The following is an 18,815-nucleotide window of genomic DNA, read 5'->3' as shown; positions in this document are numbered from 1 at the left end:
GGTGTTGCTGTGCTGTCACAGAACTTAATACCAGCACCCAGGAGGGAGAGGCAGGTGCATCTCTGTGAGATGGAGTCCAGCCTGATCTACAGAGTAAGACCCCATTTCAAACAAAAAAATAAAACAATAAACTCCTAAAGTAGTTAAACTAGTAGATCTCAAACTTCCTAAGGCTGCAGCCTTTTAATACAGCTCCTCATATTGTGGTTATTCCCCAGCCATAAAAGTACTTTGTTGATACTTTGTAACTGTAAGTTTTCTACCGTCTGAAGCATAGGGTTTATAGTTGCTATGTGGCCCTCAAGTGGGGGGACCATTTGAGAACCACTGCCCCAAGCTATAACAAAAAGATCTTAGTAAACTGAACAAGGAAACAGGTTATTAAATTTTAGGTAAAGGGGCTGGAGCTACAGCTCAGGGGTTAAGAGCACTGGCTGCTCTTGCAGAGAACCTGAGTTCCGTCCCCAGCTCCCACATCAGACAGCTCACAAGCTCCTGTAAGCACAGCTCCTGGGGATGTGATGCCCTCTTGTGGCCTCCTTAGGAACTGTGTTTTACATGCGCAAACCCAGACACACAGACATCCATATGGAATAAAATAATTTTTTTATTTAAAAATTATTTTCTAAAATTTAAATTTTAGAAATTAAAAATGTACTTTAACTACTACTAGTTTACTAGTCTGGTCTACAGGGGTGCAGGTGGCCAGGCATGGTACCTTCCTTCTCCAGGGAGATCCCCAGCCACATAATACCAAGGAGTAAATTAAAATTGAAAATTAATTAATTAATGTGCTGTCATCCCTGTGGCTCTGTGTCAATAAACCTCTGTGCAGTGTGAAGCCATGTCACACATAATGTTCTGTGATGCCTGGTGACCTACTGCACAGAATCCAGCAGTGGCTTTTTGAGGACATCCAGAGACTTGGAGCTCTGGACCCAGAAAGCTAGGTTTACACTATGAGTTGATTCTGCTGTGGGTGGCCAGTGACATCCTGCCCCTCGGGCTTCAGTTCAAGCTCAGTATTCCAGGAGATAATTCTTGGTGACTGAGAACTGTGGGGGTTTTGAGATGTGGGCGGTAGCTGAGTCGGCAGTGCAGTCACACAGAGTGCACAAGGCCAGGCTTCCGTCTGCGGCACCGCATAAAACAGGCATGCTGGCACACACCTGTCATCCCAGCACTGGGGATGTGGAGGCAGGAGGATCAGGAGTTCAAGGTCAACCTCAACTACACAGTTTAAGGCCAGTTTGGACTCCATGAGTCCAAAAAAAAAAGGGGGGGGGGGGGGAGAAGAAAAAAGAAATTGCTCAAGTTCTTTAATCCGCTTCTCATACAGAAATGGGGGTCCATTCATCTCCAGTAGGACACGTGTCGATCAACATAGCTCACCTTCAGTGAGCGTATAAAGCAGTTCCTACAGGGGACAGGAGCACAGCTGTCCTTCCTTCGTGAGTAAAATTGTCATCGTTATCATCATCATCATCATCATCATCATCATCATCATCATCATTCTTTTGAGCCAGGGACTCACCTAACCCAGGCTGGCCTTGTACTCCCTATGTAGTCGAAGATGACCTTTACCCTCTGACCCTGCTGCCCCAGTTCCCGAGCACGCAGTGTGAGGTGCAGGTATGCCTTTACTGCCATGCGCTGGCTGGTTGCGTTTCTGACACAGAGTTTCACTGTAGCCCAGGCTAGCACAAACTTGTGGGAGATCCTTTTACCTCACCTTCTCCTGTACTAGATATGCGGCACACAAAATCTGTGGGGTCTCTAGACCCCCAAATCCAAACTTGGATGAGTCCGGGAAAGAAGAGGTTTTGCACACAGCGACCACTGGGGGGCAGCAGAGGACTGCGATGTCAGAGCCAACTTGTACACATGCGTGAATGCCCACCCATGTGTGTGTGCCAGTCAATGAGGGAGCCGAAGGTCGGCATCAGGTGTCTTCCTCATTTTACCCAAGGGTACCCCTGTGCCTTGTCCTGCAGTCTCAGCGCTGCCGTGCGTCCCAGTGCGCCCTGGCCCAGCAGTGCCTCTGTTCAGCTGTTGTGGGGAATGAACAGCAGACTTGGGATATCACACAGCCCCTCCTGCAGTTCCGGGGTCACAGACCCTGCACCCGGCTTCTCTGTGGGTTCTGGGGAGCCGAACTCATGTCCTCAAGATTGCAACATCTCCTAGTACCAGGGCACCAGGGCACTAGGGCTGTGTGGTGTTTAAAGGGCTCCCTCATTCTGCGGAGAGCTTCCCGGACCCAAGAGTCCCGCAGGACAGGGGTGCACTGTTCAAGGGAGGAGGAGGCGAAGGCGGCAGCGGCAGGGGTCAGTTCAGTCTTGGGACTGGGAATCCAAGGAGAAATGAATGGTAGGGTAGGGCCAGCGAAGCAGGGCAAACATACCCTCCACCCGATACAGTCGCGCCATCATATATGCATTGAACTAGCCACTCTGTTCCCTACTCTGGCTGAAGGGGATCTCAGCCATAGTAAGGAAATGGAGGCTGTGAACTGAGATTCACGGGAAGGAGGAAAATCCACCCCTGTGGGAAGAATCTATAAGACTGATGGTTAGACCACTGGACAGTAGAGGGTTGGAATGTTGCAGGTCCAGAGCCAAATTATCATGAACTATGTTTAGCCCTTTAACAGCTGTGGTGGTTTGAATAGGAATTACCCCCTCTCCCCACACCCCACACCACTCCATAGACTCGTGTGAATAGCTGGTCCATAGGAAGTGACACTATTAGGTGTGGCCTCTTTTGAAGAAGTACATCACTGGGGGTGAGCTTTGATGTTTATCAGCTCAAGTCTGACCAGTGTGGCAGTCTCTCCCTGCTGCCTGTGGATCAGGATGTAGAACTTACAGCTCCTGCTCTGCCTGCACGCCACCCTGTATTCCCTGCATTCCCGCTGTAATCACAATGGACCAAACCCCTGAAACCGTAATTAAATGCTGTCCTGTGGTCATGGTGTCTCTTCACATCACAGAACACACTGACTAAGACAACAGCCATTCATCAGTCACTTCCGTGTCCTTGTGTCAGCTGGGTGAGTCTTTTTGAATTGCAGAAACAGACACTGGCTTCTACCTGTTCAAAGGCTAAGGAAGACATCAGACAGTGTCTGAGGCCCACAGCAGAGGTTTCAGCCTTGTGATTCTGGCAGCCTCGAGTTCACGCCTATGTCCTTCTGAAGTGCTTGACAGTGGCTTCCCATGTCCTCTTTCTATTAGTATTTCTCCACACGCTGTCCCGTTAGTTAGAACGTGGTATTTGGGGAACTGTGTTCTTGGAGTCTGGGTCATATTTAGCTTCAGAATAAACTCTCTTCTCCCCTGTGAGGCGAGAGCTGTGTTTCTTTACATTGTCAAGTCCCATGCTCCAGGAATCTGACTAAAGCCTCGAGAATTTCAACTCAGTTGATACTTGCTACAATGAACTTCAGCATAGACAGAATAGTAATTATTATTGCTTGAGACAGGGGCTCATGTGGCCCAGGCTGAGGAAGACTCTGAACTGACCCTCCTGCTAGGATGACATGCATCAGCCTGGGTGGCTGGGCTATCAAACCTGGGGCTTGGTGCATGCTAGACACGCTACTTACTGGGCCCAGGCTGGGCTCAAAGAAAACTGTGGGTTTAGAGAGAGATCTGTCACAAATGTTGACTTAGCACTGAGCAGAGCCCAAGTGTGTGCAGCCTTTCTCCTCCCCAGCCTGAAACCTGCAGTTTCTCGGGTTCTTATTGGAAGGAAGCCCAGTTCACAATAGAAAGACTCCTCCTGTGGTGTCAGAGTGAGCATGCCCCTCAGGCTTGAATGTCAACGCTCAGTCCACAGTTAATGGCCTGCTTGGGAAGTATTAGGGGGTGTGGCCTCATCAGATGAGAAAGCCCACAGCAGACCCAGTGTAACTCTCCAGCTACTGCTCCAGTGCCTGCCTGTCTGTGCCAGCCATAATGATCATGGACTAACCCTCTGAAACGGTAAGCCAGCTCACAGTTAACAGTTGCCATGGTCATGGTATCTCCTTGAAAGGATGACATAAACCCTATTTGTCTCCATTTTAGGACCTGGCCTGATTTCAAATAGAAAGTCACCAGTCCCAGGAACTAGGCCATAAGTCACCAGCTCCAGGAACAGACCATAAATTCCAGGAACAAGGTCAGATAACCCCTTACCAAAAAAGAGCCTAGAGATAGACACAAGAATAGGGAAATATCTAACCTTGGGCCCTCTGTGCTGGGCAGCCCTGTCTCATCCTGTGGTTATGAATGAGGACCACTGACTACCTGGCATAAGCCAATCAGAAGCCGGCCCCTGTGACCTTCCCAGCACCCACCAATGAAATTTTAGATTACTTAACACACTCTCTAAAAATAGAACTTACATAGTAGCCAGTCAAGTTATACTAATGTCACTGCTTTGGCCCCTACCAATCACCTTAGAGGTTACCTAATTCTTCTAGAGGATTCCCCTAGTTCCCTGTAAGAAGGCCTGCACACCTTTGTCTGAGGTCACCATTCTGAAGAAGGGTTGCTGCCGGTTGTTTCTGCAGAATAAACGCTCTTTGTCTTTGCATACTATCTGAGTCTGGGGTCTTCCTTCAGCGATTTCAGACCTTTACTTGTATCCTCACGTGATGGAGCCATGACTGAGACCCCTCTTAAGCCCCATGTGTGAGCCTTGTGGTCCCGGGCTGTTTCTTTCCTGATCTCAGCCCAGGCACCTGCAGAAACACCCTATAATCCCATAAACCCAAAAAGATGTTAAAGATACACGTCTTTGATCCCAGCACTTAGGAGGCAGAGACTGGGGGAATCTCTGTAAGTTCAAGGCCAGTCTACAGAATGAGCTCTAGGACAGCCAGTGCTATACAAAGAAAACTTGTCTCAGGAGAAAATAACAACAAAAACCCACATACATACATACATACATACATGCCAGCGAGATCACGTGGCTTGCTGCCTTCAGGACACCCCATGAACCCCTAGCCTCTCTTCCTCTTGTCACACAGTGTTGTCCAAGAGTCTTCTCTTGGATTCTTCATTTAGGGGACTTCATCACCTTATGATGAAGGGGAATGACACTGGGAAGTCCCCAGCTGTGATATCAGCACTTCCTGCTGGGTAAGCCATTTACTATTGACCTGTCCTTTCCTTCAGCAATGAGGACAGTTGGAATGAGTCACCCAAGCCAACACTCACTTCCCCTTACTCATGCTTCTGACCATGAGGACGCTGGCTCAGAGAAGTTATGAGTCTGCCCACACTGCCCTCCTTCTGAGCTCCTCCCCCACAGCCTCACAGCAGAAGGAAAGCAAGAGAAACAAAAAAGGGAGCCAGGACAAGGAGGACTTAGCCAGGGGCGTGGTCGGGACGTAGCTAGGGGCGTGGTCGGGACGTAGCTAGGGGCGTGGTCGGGGTGTAGCTAGGGGCGTGCTCAGGGGCGGTCCCCAGCTCAGAATCCCCCAGTGAGGGGATCCAGGTGTAGCTCAGGACCAGGCCCCCAGTGAGGAGCTGGGGCAAGTCTCAGGAGTAGCGCTCTGCTGCTCTGCTCAGCACTTGGCAACCTGATCCCTCCATTGTTAACAATTTACTGGGACAAAAGCCAACAGGGACACACATGGAGGTGAAAGGCCCCTCACTGGGGCTCCCTTTAGGGTGGCCCCTGTGTCTTTGGCTACTCATGGAAGTCTGGCTTCCTGCCTGTATTCCAGACTTTATCTGGCTGGTTCTTCACCCTTCTGGAGCGCAGCCACCGTCTCAACTTGCCCCGAAGCCAGGCACAGGTGCAGATTCCCAGGCAGTTCTGGAACACCAGGGAGCAGAACCCTGAAAGCTGCTGGCCTCTCTTCGTTCTCAGCTGCTTGGGGATGGCGTAGGCCAGCCACACGGTCAGCAGCGTTGTGCCGACGATCAGGAGGATGCAGGCCAATGGCTGGAATTTCGCCACCGGCAAGGCCCCATAGACGTACACGCTGAATATGGTGTGCAGGTTGCAATAACTGCAGAAGACAGTGGGTACAGCCTGTCAGGTTGTTGGTTGTTAATCTGGGTCCTGGATGGTAACTCTCCTCCTTTGATCACACACAGCCAACGTTCTTTGTGTAGGGGTGTTAAGGCTTGCTTGCTTGCTTGCTTGCTTGCTTGCTTTGGTTTGGTTTGGTTTGGGAGTTTTTGGCTGGGGAATACTAAGGACAATTTCATCAGAGTTAGAAAGAAAAATGCAGTTAATAGGCCTTCAGCTTTCCCAAGAGGAGGAAAGGGTGGGGGAAGGGCAAAGCCCCCCCCCCCCCCCCCCGCACTGAAGCTGCTGTGTCAGTCCCACAGAGGACACATAGCTTCAGCGAGGGGAGGGAATCTTTAATGACGGCAAGAAGCCCCAAATGTCAAAAAGCAGGAATAGGAACAGCAGGCAAAATCTCCAATGGGAGGTGGCTACAGCCCACAAGCTGCCTCTTGTGTGACTTTTGACACAGGTCTCATGTAGCCCAGGCTGGCCTCAAACTAGTTATGTAGCCAAGGATGGCCTTGAACTCTAGGTCCTCCTGTGTCTGCCCAGCTCCACATCACTGGGATGCGTGGGGTGCACTACCACACAAGGACCTGTGCAGCATCTCTCCTCAAGGCCCCCAGGGACATCGTGCTCTCCACTCACCTGTAGTATGGGTCCACCACAGACAGATGGAAGGTGTAGATTCCATTTCTTTGGCCAAAAATAACCCTGTTGTCTGTCTGGCCACCTAAGACCTGATACTCAACATTTGGCCATAGCAGGGGGTTGTCCTGGTTGTCCTCATGGCAGCTGACATAGTTCTGGGGACAAGGACAGAGATTCTATTCCCGATTAGCTTGGCTTTGGTCTCTGTCCTTCACACAGCATATGCTCTCTTCCCTCTAAGCTAACCCATGATGTAGGGCCTTGGGCTTCACCCCACCTCCAGCCTCCTTCCTCGTCCTTCTTAGGACTCCTGGCTTTGCCAACCACATAGGCATGAGTTGTGTGACCTTGGAGTATGACCTTATTCAGAAAAACAGTCTTTTGGGTGGTAGTTACCTTATCTGAGAAACTTTTGTGAAGCCTAGGCTGGCCTCGAACTTGCTCTGTAGTGGGTCCTCCAGTCTCCAACACCACAGGGATATGATGGGATGACTGGTAGAAACCAACACACAGCTTCAAAGGTGCTGGGGCTTCATGTATTCCGGGTGAGAGTGAGCACCAGCCTACCTCTCTGTTCCAGAGGATCGGTTGTTCGATCTCTATGTCCGATTCAAATGTGCTCCAGTTCTGAGGCTGTGACCGGCAGTTTGCAGTGGCAGCCGTCAAGGAATACGAATAGGTAATTAGTCCATTCACCTCCGAGATGACATACTCTGCCTTCATGATTTCTTCTAGAATCCCATTCTTCCACCTGAGACACAAAGTGAGGCTGCCGGGCTTGGCCACAGTACACTGCCAGGGTCATCCCTACAGTAGGGCACTATGGGGTCATCCCTACAGGAGGACACTATGGGGTCATCCCTACAGGAGGACACTATGGGGTCATCCCTACAGGAGGACACTATGGGGTCATGCCTACAGGAGGACACTATGGGGTCATCCCTACAGGAGGACACTGATGGGGTCATCCCTACAGGAGGACACTATGGGGTCATCCCTACAGGAGGACACTATGGGGTCATCCCTACAGGAGGACACTGATGGGGTCATCCCTACAGGAGGACACTATGGGGTCATCCCTACAGGAGGACACTATGGGGTCATCCCTACAGGAGGACACTGATGGGGTCATCCCTACAGGAGGACACTGATGGGGTCATCCCTACAGGAGGACACTATGGGGTCATCCCTACAGGAGGACACTATGGGGTCATCCCTACAGGAGGACACTGATGGGGTCATCCCTACAGGAGGACACTATGGGATCATCCCTACAGGAGGACACTGATGGGTCATCCCTACAGGAGGACATTGATGGGGTCATCTTGACTAGAGGACACTCATGGGGTCATCCCTACAGGAGGACACTGATGGGGTCATCTTGACTAGAGGACACTCATGGGGTCATTAGCTACCTAGACAGGACTTCAAGGTTATGGAAAGCTGTGTCTGATGGTCCATGCCTGTGGTCACAGCACGCCTGGGGGTGTCTGTGCAGGAGCTCAAAGTTAACCTTGGCTGTAGAGAGAGTTTGTGACCAGCCTAGGCTAAATAAGATACTGCCTTAAAACTGTCACATGACAGAATTGTGTTCTAAAGAGCCCTTAGCAACACGATCATTGAAGCTTTCAGATAATCAGAGGTGAACAGAACTATTCTGGCAGCTTCCAGCAACTACAGAAGTTCTACCTCAGAAAGCTTTACCATGCAGTCACACACTGCCCAAATTCCTATATATTTAGGAAAAAGTCTGCATATGTTTAGCCTCCACACTTCTTAGCAAGGCTTTCTTTTAAAAAGGATCTTGCTGTGTAGCCTAGCCTTGCCTCCAACCTGCAATTTTGCCTCAAATTCCTAAGTTCTAGGATCTCAAGTATGTACAACTGCACCTACCCGAGTGTCTTTGAGTCTCTATGTGGCTATGGCTTTATTATCATATCTGCCCAACAAACTCCTATTTATCCTTCAAAACCCCACAACCAATCATGGAGACACAAACATTGCCCCAGGTGGGGAAAGAGATGGGAGAGAAGAGGATGAAGGGAAACCACAGGCTGCACAGAAGGGGTCGGAAGAAAAGCTGTAACTCTGGTCTAATGGCATAAGGCATCCCAGTACTTGGAGGGCTGGGGGGCAGTAGTATGGAGAGTTCAAGGCCAGACTGAGCTACATAGTGGGTCAGAGGGCCACTGTGTAGATCTGCAAGTCAAGCCGAAGCATCATGGGAATGGAAGTGTGTCTCACACTACAATCTGGGTGTGTACCTCCTTAGCTTTTGGCTCAGTAGACAGCCAGCTATGGGGCTGGCTCAGGACAGCCAGAGTTGGTATGAAAGGCCAGTGGGGAGAGACAGGGACAGGAAAGGAGAAACTGTCCTAGGGGGGAGGGAATGGTTGGGGCCTTACAATTCCACCACAGGTATCCACGGTTTGTCGTAGTAGACTAGGCGGGGACAGCCTAGGTCCTTGTACTGGTAAAATACTATCAGGTCATCCTTGGCTTCACCGTCGTAGCTGACTGGGTTGTACGCTTCCCTTTGAAGAGACCAGGAGCACACTGACCAGGAGCCGACCCCAGCAACTCACATTTGTTTGTTTTTTAAATCACAGGATCCAGAAGTTGAACTCAGGTCCTGACAGCCACTGAACCCTCCCCAGCCAGGAATGACATTAAGAAAACACTTTTCGTGTGTCTCTATACCGTGTGTGTGTGTGTGTGTGTGTGTGTGTGTGTGTGTGTGTGTGTGTGACTTTTTAATCAGTACATTTTAAGCGAAGCTCAAGAGTCTTCTGTGTGTGAGTGGGCCATGGTCAATCAATCGACATTCACACAAAGACTAAAACTGAACCTGTCCCACCTTCCTTCTCCCAGACTCCTGTGTGGTAAGACTAATGGGGGAAGGTCCCGCCCATTGTGGGTGGAGCCATCCCTGGGCTGGTGGTCCTGGGTTCTGTAAGAAGCAGGCTGAGTAAGCCACTGGGCTTTCACATCACTGAGGCAAAATCTGGGAGGTGTTTCCTGACAGTCGGCACACAGAAGCTGTGTTTCCCGAGAGTGAGCACACAGAAGCTGTGTTCCAGGTGGCCGAGCTGTACCTCATGCTGCAGCTATACTTGGTAACATGTAAGAGTCACCCAGGTGGTACAGCATTGAAGGGATCATGAAGAGCAGCTGAGGCTTGGCACTGAGAGGCCACAAGAGGCCACTGGTGAAGAAGGTTCAGCCTCAGTGGCTGTTGATGGCTCCTAATGGAAGGGTCACGCAGAGAGGGTGAGGCCTGGCCTCGTGGGAGCCTGTGCGAGGCTGCTGGTCAAATGCAGTTTCTTTTCACGGAAGATGCCCACATTAGGGGCAATCTCTGAGGACAGCAGCAGGTGAGGGGATCTGGGCCTAGAACACATGCTGTTTGTGCTGGGCAGGGCGGAGCTGGTGAAGGAGAGCCTGTGAAGGCCCTCTGAAGCCCTGAGGATCACGGATCTACTTTTATTTATTTAGTCTCCATTCGTTTGAATCCAGGATGGGTACAGCACCACATGGATTCTGTGTCTAACGGCCTTTGCAGGAAGGTTGCTTCGGAATTTGGCACGAACCATAGCACTGTTTCTGTGTGCCCGAGTTGCTTTTTCCCTGATCACTCTGGTTTTGTTTGGTTTGCCTCCAGGAGTCGCTGTGTTGTTTTTTTCTCTCGCCTAAGTAGAACTCAGTTTCATCTTGGGTATAAACGCCTTCAATTTTAAGAAGGGCCATTGTGTTCTCTTTGGCTCTGGAGACCTCACTTGTAAAATGGCCCTGTACCACAGCCTTCAGACACACTTGCTTTTAGAAGTCCTGTTCTCAGCAGGCCTCCACAGGCACCAGGATGGCGGACGGAAAGAGCCTGGGTTTTTTTTTTTTTTGGTGTTTTTTTTTTTTTTTTTTTTTTTGGTGCTTGTAATTTTAAAGCCCAGGATGTTTAGAAGTTGAATTGTATTCTTAAATGTGATATTAATATTAAAGTAACATATCAAGGCCAACAAGAAAGGGGAGGTTATGGATTAATACTGATATACTTGTGTAACATCACAGATGCCTGCTCTCCAAAGCCAGGGCCAGGCATCCCAGCTTCCCCCCAGCCTGGCTGGTGACCCCAGTGAAGGATAGCTCCCCTCTAGTTGGCGAGGTGTCAATTGTCATAGTTGGGTTTTTGTCAATGTGATACAAGCCAGGGTCATCTGTGAAGAGGGAACCTCAGGTGAGAAAATGCCTGTGGTGCATTTCCTGGACTAATGACTGACGTGTGAGGCCCAGTTCACTATGGATGGCGTCACTACTGGGCAGCCGGTCATGGGAGTGAGCAGTAGCCTGTGTGGCCTCTGCATCAGCTCCAGCCTCCAGGTTCCCGCCTTGAGCTCCTCTTCCCCAGGATGCTCCTGGTTGTGACCATCTGATCATTAGCAACAAAAAGCGAACTGACATACATTAGGGCCAGTGGCATAGGCTTGGCTCTGAGCCAAAGGGCCACATCAAAGGAGAAGCCTTGTGAAGGGCTCCCTGCACAATAACCATCCCACTAGCTCCTGTGTTTACATGGTTCCCCTAGGCCATACAGTTTAGATCAATCATCCTTGTTCCCTGGGGTCTCTCTCCCAGTGTGTGGAGGACTGGGAGTCGTGTGGTGTGTGACTTACCACTCAACACTGTAAGTATAGTTTTTCTGCAGCTGCACAGGGTTGAGGATTCCCATGGTGCAGGCGGAGATTTTGCTGTAGTGGAGAGAAGTGGAGAAGACTTGACAAGGGACTAGACACTCGGGGATGTAACAGTGATGGGAGCAGGGTGCAGAACTAGAGGGGAAATATCTTTCACTGGGGTCACCAGCCAGGCTGGGGGGAAGCTGGGACACCTGGCCCTGGCTTTGGAGGGCAGGCATCTGTGATGATACCAGGAAGGATTCCAAAACCACCTTTGTCAATTAAAAATTTGAGGCTACAGAGATGGCTTATACTGGGGAGGGGCTCACAACCATGTGTTTGGCACTTTGAGAGAACTTCCACTTTCAGACCCACAGGATCACACTCACACTCTCACAGTCACACACACACACACACACACACACACACACACACACACACTCACTCACTATGGCTAGCTAATCCCCTCCTGGCCCACGATGGGCTGTTTCCACAGATATAGGGTCTCAGGGTTCTGATTTATTATAAAACCATTAAGCATATACAAAAGTAGATGGACTGAGGTTACCTTGATACAGGTTACCCTGCCTCCCCCAACACCAGAGCTGTCGCACTTACTTTTGCACGACAATTTTCTTTGTCATGTCACAGCCAACTGAGATGAGTGTAGACTGTAAGGAACCAAGGCAGAAAGGTGGTCACTCACTCCATGAGGAGCCGTTGTCAGCCCTGCTATGGTGGGACACTGTGTGGGACAAGTTCCCATGCCTGGTCCTGACACAGTGGCTCTCGGGTATATCTCATCATCCCAAGCTGAAGCACTGTCCCCAGGGAACACTGAACTCTTTGTCCCCTCCCCTTAAAAGTGCACAATCATATACATTGTAATTGTGTGTAAAAACTGCATTCTTCTGGATAAGTGATGTTCGATTGATATACAGGTCATATACTCTGTTTGTCTGAGTTTTCCCACCTTTTGTCCACTGTGAATAATACAGCTGCCAATGACGTATTCACAAGTTTTTGCTTGCCAGAATGTTATTTCAAATCTCTGAAAGCATCTAGAATGGAGGTACTCAACTTGTGGGTCACAGCCCCCTGGCAAACTTCTGTCTCCAAAACTAGTTACAATACAATTCATAACAGTAATAAAATTAGTCTATGAAGTAGAAATATGTTTTTTGTTTATATTTTTGTTTTGTTTTTGTTTTTCAAGACAGAGTTTCTCTGTGTAGCCTAGGCTGTTCTGGAACTCTCTCTGTAGACCAGACTAGCCTCAGTTTCAGAAATCTACCTGCCTTTGCCTCCTGGGTGTTGGGATCAAAGACATATGCCACCAGTGCCTGGCAATGAAGATAATTTTATAGCTGAGGGTCACCGCAACACCTGGGACTGTACTGAAGGTTCAAGGCACTAGGAACGTTGAGAACTGCTGTATTATCTTCTCTACATCTCCACAGATGATTCTAGAGATAACCGGTGAGAAACAGCGCCTCTGCAGCGGATTCTGGGGGATGGCAGTGAGCAGCAGTGACCCCAGCAACCAGACACTGTCACTGTGATTGTGTCTCCAAACCATGTCCAGTGTGCAGTGTGATGGGGCCTCCCCCATGACTCAGCACACGACTCAATGTTAGGCAACACAAGACTGTACATACCAGAGGCTTTAGGTCCACACACGAAAGTGTCTTGTCAGCTATGTCCACAGTTATGGAGGAGATGGCCGGGAGCTTGATGCTGCAATGTGACAGGGACAAACCCTCACCCATTCTGGCACAGGATCCGTCTGCACACACCACTGTCTGTCAACCCTCTCAATCCTATACCCTCCATCCGTCTGCCTGACATCATGTCTGTCATGGCTACTCTTGCTGGTCAACTTGATACGGGCATGAAAAGGGAACCTTAATTGAGAATTTGTCCCTATCAGATTGGCCTGTGGCCTTGATTAGTGATTGACATGGGAGGCTCTGCACATAGTGGGTGGGGCCAGCCCTGGGGGAGTGGTCCTGGGTTGTATAAGTAAGCAGGCTGAGTGCCGGGAAGTGCTGGTGCACATTTTTTTTTCCCCTTTGGTTTTTCGAGACAGGGTTTCTCTCTGTAGCCCTGGCTGTCCTGGAACTCACTCTGTAGACCAGGCTGGCCTCAAACTCAGAAATCCGCCTGCCTCTGCCTCCCAAGTGCTGGGATTAAAGGTGTGCACCACCACCGCCCGGCAACTGGTGCACATTTTTAATCCCAACACTTGGGAGGCAGAGGCAGGCAAATCTCTGAGTTTGAGGTAAGCCTGGTCTACAGAGTGAGGTCTGTGACAGCCTGGGCTACACAGAGAAACCCTGTCTTGGAAAAAAAACAAAAAGAGAAAAAGAACAAGGAGAGGAGGAGGAGAAGAAAGGAGGAGGAGAAAGAGGGGGAAGAGGAAGAGAAGGAGGAGAAGGAAGAAAAAAGCAGGCTGGGCAAGCCATCAGGAGGAGCCAATAAGCAGTTGTCCTCCATGGTCTCTACATCAGTCCAGCTTCAGTTTCTGATCCAGCTTCCTTCAACGATGGACTGTAATTGGCATGCGTAAGCCAAGTAAACCCTTTCATGTCCAAGTTTCTTTGGGTCACATTGTTTATTAAAACATCAGAAAACAGACTAGGGTACAACCCCTGCCCCCCACAGACATACATACTCAAGCACACACACACTCATAGACACATAATCATACAGAGAGACACACACAGACACACCAAAATACTTACACACAACACAAACTCACACACAGACATTCACACTCATACACAAATAGACACATATACTCATACAGACACACACAAGTACACACACACACACATGTACTGGGTTGGCTTAATGCTGCTTGTATTCTAATGCTAATTTGGGCCCCCCCCAAAAAAACTCTTTGCCCCAAAGAGTCTACAAGTAACCCCTGAAACCCTGCTCCCAAGTTCGGATTGGTGAATATAGATGCCTATACCCAGTAGCTTGGAAGAAAGTACAGGGTGTGTGTGTGTGTGTGGGAGAGAGAGACAGAGAGAGAGAGAGAGAGAGAGAGAGAGAGAGAGAGAGAGAGAGAACAAGAGCACCATCATGGGCTAAGGGCCAAGAGAACATGGCCCAGAGGACTGAGTACTCGGAGCTAAGAGCAACCCACATGAAGTGTAGTAAGTAATAATGGGGTTATCAATAGGAGGTAGAGTCTAACAGCATGGGGGCGAGGCAGCTGCCCAGCTATTGTGCTGCTTAAGGCATTAAAATATAAGGCTGCATGTGTGCCTTTTATCTAGGAACATAAATGGTCTAAGGCAGAAAGAAACCACATGTAAGGATTTATTAAATATTCTTACTATACACACACTCCACACACATACATTCAGACACACACACACACACACACACACACACACACACACACACACAGAGGCATAAACTTACCCGCAGACCCTCAAACACACAGACACACACATAGTCTCTCTCTCTCTCTCTCACACACACACACACACACTTTTCTGCCCAGGCTGACTTCAAACTCCATGTAAGATACCCAAGGCTGACCTTGAACTCCTGATCTTCCTGCTCCCACTTCCACAGTGCTGAGATCAGTCTTATGCTACTGCACTCAGGACCTGAGGTGCTGGGCCTAGAACCCAGAGCTCCATGCATTCTAGGCGAGTGCTCCACCAGGGACCTCCAGGCCCAGACCCCCCATAGAGAATGTCAGATCAATGTTATCATAATGTCCCAAAGCCAAGGCTGCAGCTCAGTCCTACTTCTCCTGCTGTGCGCTGGGGACCCCTGGAGGTATCTATCAGTGGGGAGCAGCCTCGGGCCCTGAGCCTGGGTCACATACCTGGAAGTGAAGTTGACCTCTGAGTTGTCCCAGTGGTACTGCTGTTTCAGTTCAATATCCTGTGGAATGGTAGCAGGGGCAGACACAGGGACAGACAGAAGGAGGGAGACAGACAAGACACACAGAGACAGCCAGTTGCACCAGGGTTCCACACAGATGTTACCCCAATCGTGATGGGATGGTAAGAGAAGGGTGACTGGTGGGCACCATGGGAGCTTATCCAGCCCCACTATGTTCTATGTCATAAGTGACACCTGTCCTAGGTGTCCCTCATGAGCTGCCACTGTTTTCTTCCTCACTGACATTTAACAATCCCAAGGTGTTGCTTCAAGTGTAGGCTTGGCTGAGTCCTGTCTAACAGGGTGATGTCACGTAGACTCGCCATGTGTTCTTAGGTAGTACAGGCAAGTCCAGGTTCCTGTCATAATGGGTGCCAGGGGGACAAATGGAGTCCCCTGCTGCTACCCAGCCCTCTACCTAAGCTTTTTAAGATAACATGGCTCTCAGCATTCCTGTGCGTGGTGCTTCTCAGACTTTCCTCAAGACAGGGCACATGTAGGTGGTGGCTGCCTGTCTTACTCAAGGAAGAGAAGCCAAGGCCTGTGTAGAGAGGGAGAAGGGAGGTTCATCTTTTCAGAGCACTCCACAACACTGGCATGGAGGGCTGAGCACCAAGGGCCGTCCTCATCATCCAGGCCTTGAGAGGTCAGGGCAGGATGATATATGCCAAGGTTGCCCTGGCCTAGAGAATGACATCATGTCTCACTAACACAAGACACATACCAGTTTGTACTTAGAGTTGCCATCAAACGTGTTGCCAAACTCACTGAAGTTCGCCTTAAACCCCAGGGCGTGGGGGTTGCTAACCATGACCTGAAACAGAATGCACAGACACTTGTCCTCCAGGCAACAGACACTGGGGGAACCCCTGCAGACCCTCAGCAAACAGAAGCTGTTTCTGTGCACAAGCTCCTACATGCAGCATAGAACAGCTGCCTGTCAGCTACAGCCTTAGAACCCAAGGTCACTGAGCTGTGAGCCACAGCAGAATGGCAGGGACAAGGAGAAAGAATGGGATATGCTGGAAGCACCCTGACCGGGAGCAGGAAGAGACAAAAAATTGAGATGGAGGAGATGGAGGAGGAGATGGAAGAGAAGAAAGGAAGAAAACAAAGAGGAGGAGGAGGAAGAGGATTAATGTGGAGGAGACGGGCAAAGGTCGAAGAGGGACAAGAGCTTCTGGGGTTACAGCCTGGCAGCACCATGGCGTTTGTAGCCTGTGGGGCAGAAAGATCTGGGGACAGGCTGGCTGTCCTCTCGTGGTCCAGGATAGAGTGTGCAGGCTGGCTCCATACTCACCAGTGGAATAGGGTTCTCGTTCATCCGGGGTATGACGAGGGCAGACAGTTTTAGCTTGCTGTTCATGTCTATTGTAAACATTGTATTTACCATGGCGCTTTCCAGAAGTTCCACCTGGGGAAGATGGCAGGTTGCAGGAAAGACTATTCTCTAGCCCAGTCTCCTGAAGCAAAGGACAGGTGGGGGCTTGCTGCTGTGTGTCACACAGAGACTCTTGTCCTCATGCTGGGAGCCACAGCCAGACCCAGTGTCGCCAGAGACAAGCGTCTCCACTATACTGTCCAGAAACTGTGATCTTACGGAATGTTTCCGCTTGTTTCTTGCAATACTGAGTAGTGAACCTGCACAGGGCATAGGCTGCTCATGTTCTCCACTCAGGAACAGGCCCCCAGCTACTCACCAGGGCATTCTTGGCGGGGGGAGCCACCCTTGAGCCACACACCTAGACCCATGGTCACGTTTTCTTTAAAACAAAGTCTTGTTGAGTTGTCCAGGCTTGAAAAGAATTTGCAATGCTTTTACCACAGCCTCCCAAGGAACTAGGATCTCTCAAATTTTCTCCCTCGGTTCCCCCATTCTAGTGGCTTTCTGAAAGGTGATTCTCCTCCATTGTATGAGGCCCTAGGCTCCCCCATGATACGAGCTGCCCAGAAACAAATAACCACAAAGATCACAGAGCACTGACCGGGATCATAGGAATCACCTACATTACATGGCTCAAGGTGCAGATCTTCGTTCATGAGAGCATTCTGCATATTCACCACACACTTATGAAAGTCAAACGCCACAAAATGTGGGTCAGCAACAGGGGTGAGGACCACCAGCATGCCAGTGTTCTCAAAATAAATGCTCATGTCTTCAGACCAGAGAGTGTCATCAATCAGCTGTGGGGAAAAGCAAGTTCTGAAGTCAAATCATCCTGTTCCTTTTTTTCTCTCTGTCTTGTGTCTTTGGACAGGGTCTTACTTTGTAGCCCACCCAGGCTGGCCTCACAACACAGCAACCCTCCTGTGTCAACCCTCCAGAGAACTGTGAACAAAGTTTAAACTCAGCAGAGCATGCCTAGCTGAGCGCTCTAAAAGCCACAACTTTATTACATTCACCTATTGTGTGGCGCACACATGGCAGAGGCCAGAGGACAACCTGGTGAGAGTCAGTACAGACAGTCCTTCCAGCATTGTGGTCCTTGGGGATAGAACTGAGGTCATTGGTTTAGTGGTACTGTGAATTGTGATCTCTGGAGCTCCTTAGCCCGCAGGTCAAGTCTGCTTGGTGTGTGTATGGATCTAGTGCTGCTTCAGATAAGCTTGGCCACAGCAAGCATGCCCTCTCAGGAGCGACAATGCTATGGCTTCATATGCATATCTCACTGTTTTTCTTTGTTCTGCTTTATGGTTCTGAGGTTTGAACCAGGGGCCTGGTCCTGATTAAATGGCTCCTAAGGTGTAAGGTGGGTCTCAGTAGCTGAAATGCTTGCCTTGGATTCATGGGCAGAACACCCCAAAACTCGGCATAGTGGCACCTGCCTGCCAACAGAGCACTCAGGGGTGGAGGCAGGGGAATTAGGACTTCGTGGTCATTCTTGGCTACATTATAGGTCTAGCTTTAGCTACAAGAGGCCTTGCCTTCAAACAAAAAGACACTTCACTAGCATATAGTGCCCAAGCTTAAGAAGGAAGGTGTATGTCACACTGTTGGCCAAATACTCAGACACACTTTGATTATGTAGGTTCCCGTGTAACTCTGACTTCCATAGTACAGATGATCTTCTGCTGCAAAAAAAGCCAGCTCGTGAGTATCTGGGAAAGAGAAAGAAAAAGGAGAGGTGATATGAGATGCAAATGGTGGGGCTGGGTTGGGGGTGGGGGCTCAGCAGGTAGAGGTGCTTGTTGTCAAGCCTGAAGACCTAAGTTTCATTGCTGGGACCCATTTAGTAGAAGATGATACTCATGCCCTTAGACCTGCACACACTAACCCAGGCACACGTGCAAATATCCTCACTCTTACACCTCAGCCCTCATCACCAAGTGTGCCAGAGGTCAGACAGAAGCTCAGGAGGTTAGAGGTCAACTTCAGCCTAGCTGGGGAGCAGTGGAACCCCAGCCAATCATACAAACACACTTTGTCTAATCACAAGGCCAATCTTAACCAATCACACTCGACTGAGCTTCCATCCAAGGTGTGTGACAGGCAGGGTGACGTTTCAGCCAGTCACACACACTGCTGAGCCTCCACAGGCAAAGTCTTAGCTAGTCACAGACAGGGAAGGGTCA

At 49.8% G+C, this 18,815-nt stretch overlaps 1 protein-coding gene across 4 annotated transcripts in view; it reads right to left on the bottom strand.

Annotated features, from left to right (window-relative positions):
* Nucleotides 1-5,580: 5,580 nt before the first annotated feature.
* The window catches only part of Catsperd (catsper channel auxiliary subunit delta), a 35,865-nt gene continuing 22,630 nt past the window's right edge, over nt 5,581-18,815 (bottom strand). For 3 of the 4 annotated variants that reach the window (XM_076932017.1, XM_076932016.1, XM_034496989.2), the window contains exons 11-22: nt 18,259-18,341; nt 17,250-17,426; nt 16,543-16,656; nt 15,967-16,056; nt 15,184-15,242; nt 12,992-13,070; nt 11,952-12,004; nt 11,331-11,405; nt 9,069-9,197; nt 7,231-7,414; nt 6,661-6,818; nt 5,581-6,007 (exon numbers count right to left, since the gene is read on the bottom strand). In XM_076932017.1, coding sequence (XP_076788132.1) covers nt 5,683-6,007; nt 6,661-6,818; nt 7,231-7,414; nt 9,069-9,197; nt 11,331-11,405; nt 11,952-12,004; nt 12,992-13,070; nt 15,184-15,242; nt 15,967-16,056; nt 16,543-16,656; nt 17,250-17,426; nt 18,259-18,341 — 1,526 coding nt within the window. In that variant the 3' untranslated portion in view covers nt 5,581-5,682. Of the gene's footprint in view, nt 6,008-6,660; nt 6,819-7,059; nt 7,415-9,068; nt 9,198-11,330; nt 11,406-11,951; nt 12,005-12,991; nt 13,071-15,183; nt 15,243-15,966; nt 16,057-16,542; nt 16,657-17,249; nt 17,427-18,258; nt 18,342-18,815 lie in introns of all 4 variants that reach the window. The other variant, XM_076932015.1, reaches the window with a different exon arrangement.

Source organism: Arvicanthis niloticus, chromosome 3 (genome assembly GCF_011762505.2).
Source record: "Arvicanthis niloticus isolate mArvNil1 chromosome 3, mArvNil1.pat.X, whole genome shotgun sequence".
In the NCBI taxonomy this organism is placed as follows: domain Eukaryota; kingdom Metazoa; phylum Chordata; class Mammalia; order Rodentia; family Muridae; genus Arvicanthis; species Arvicanthis niloticus.
This window is presented reverse-complemented; position numbering and strand designations above follow the sequence as displayed.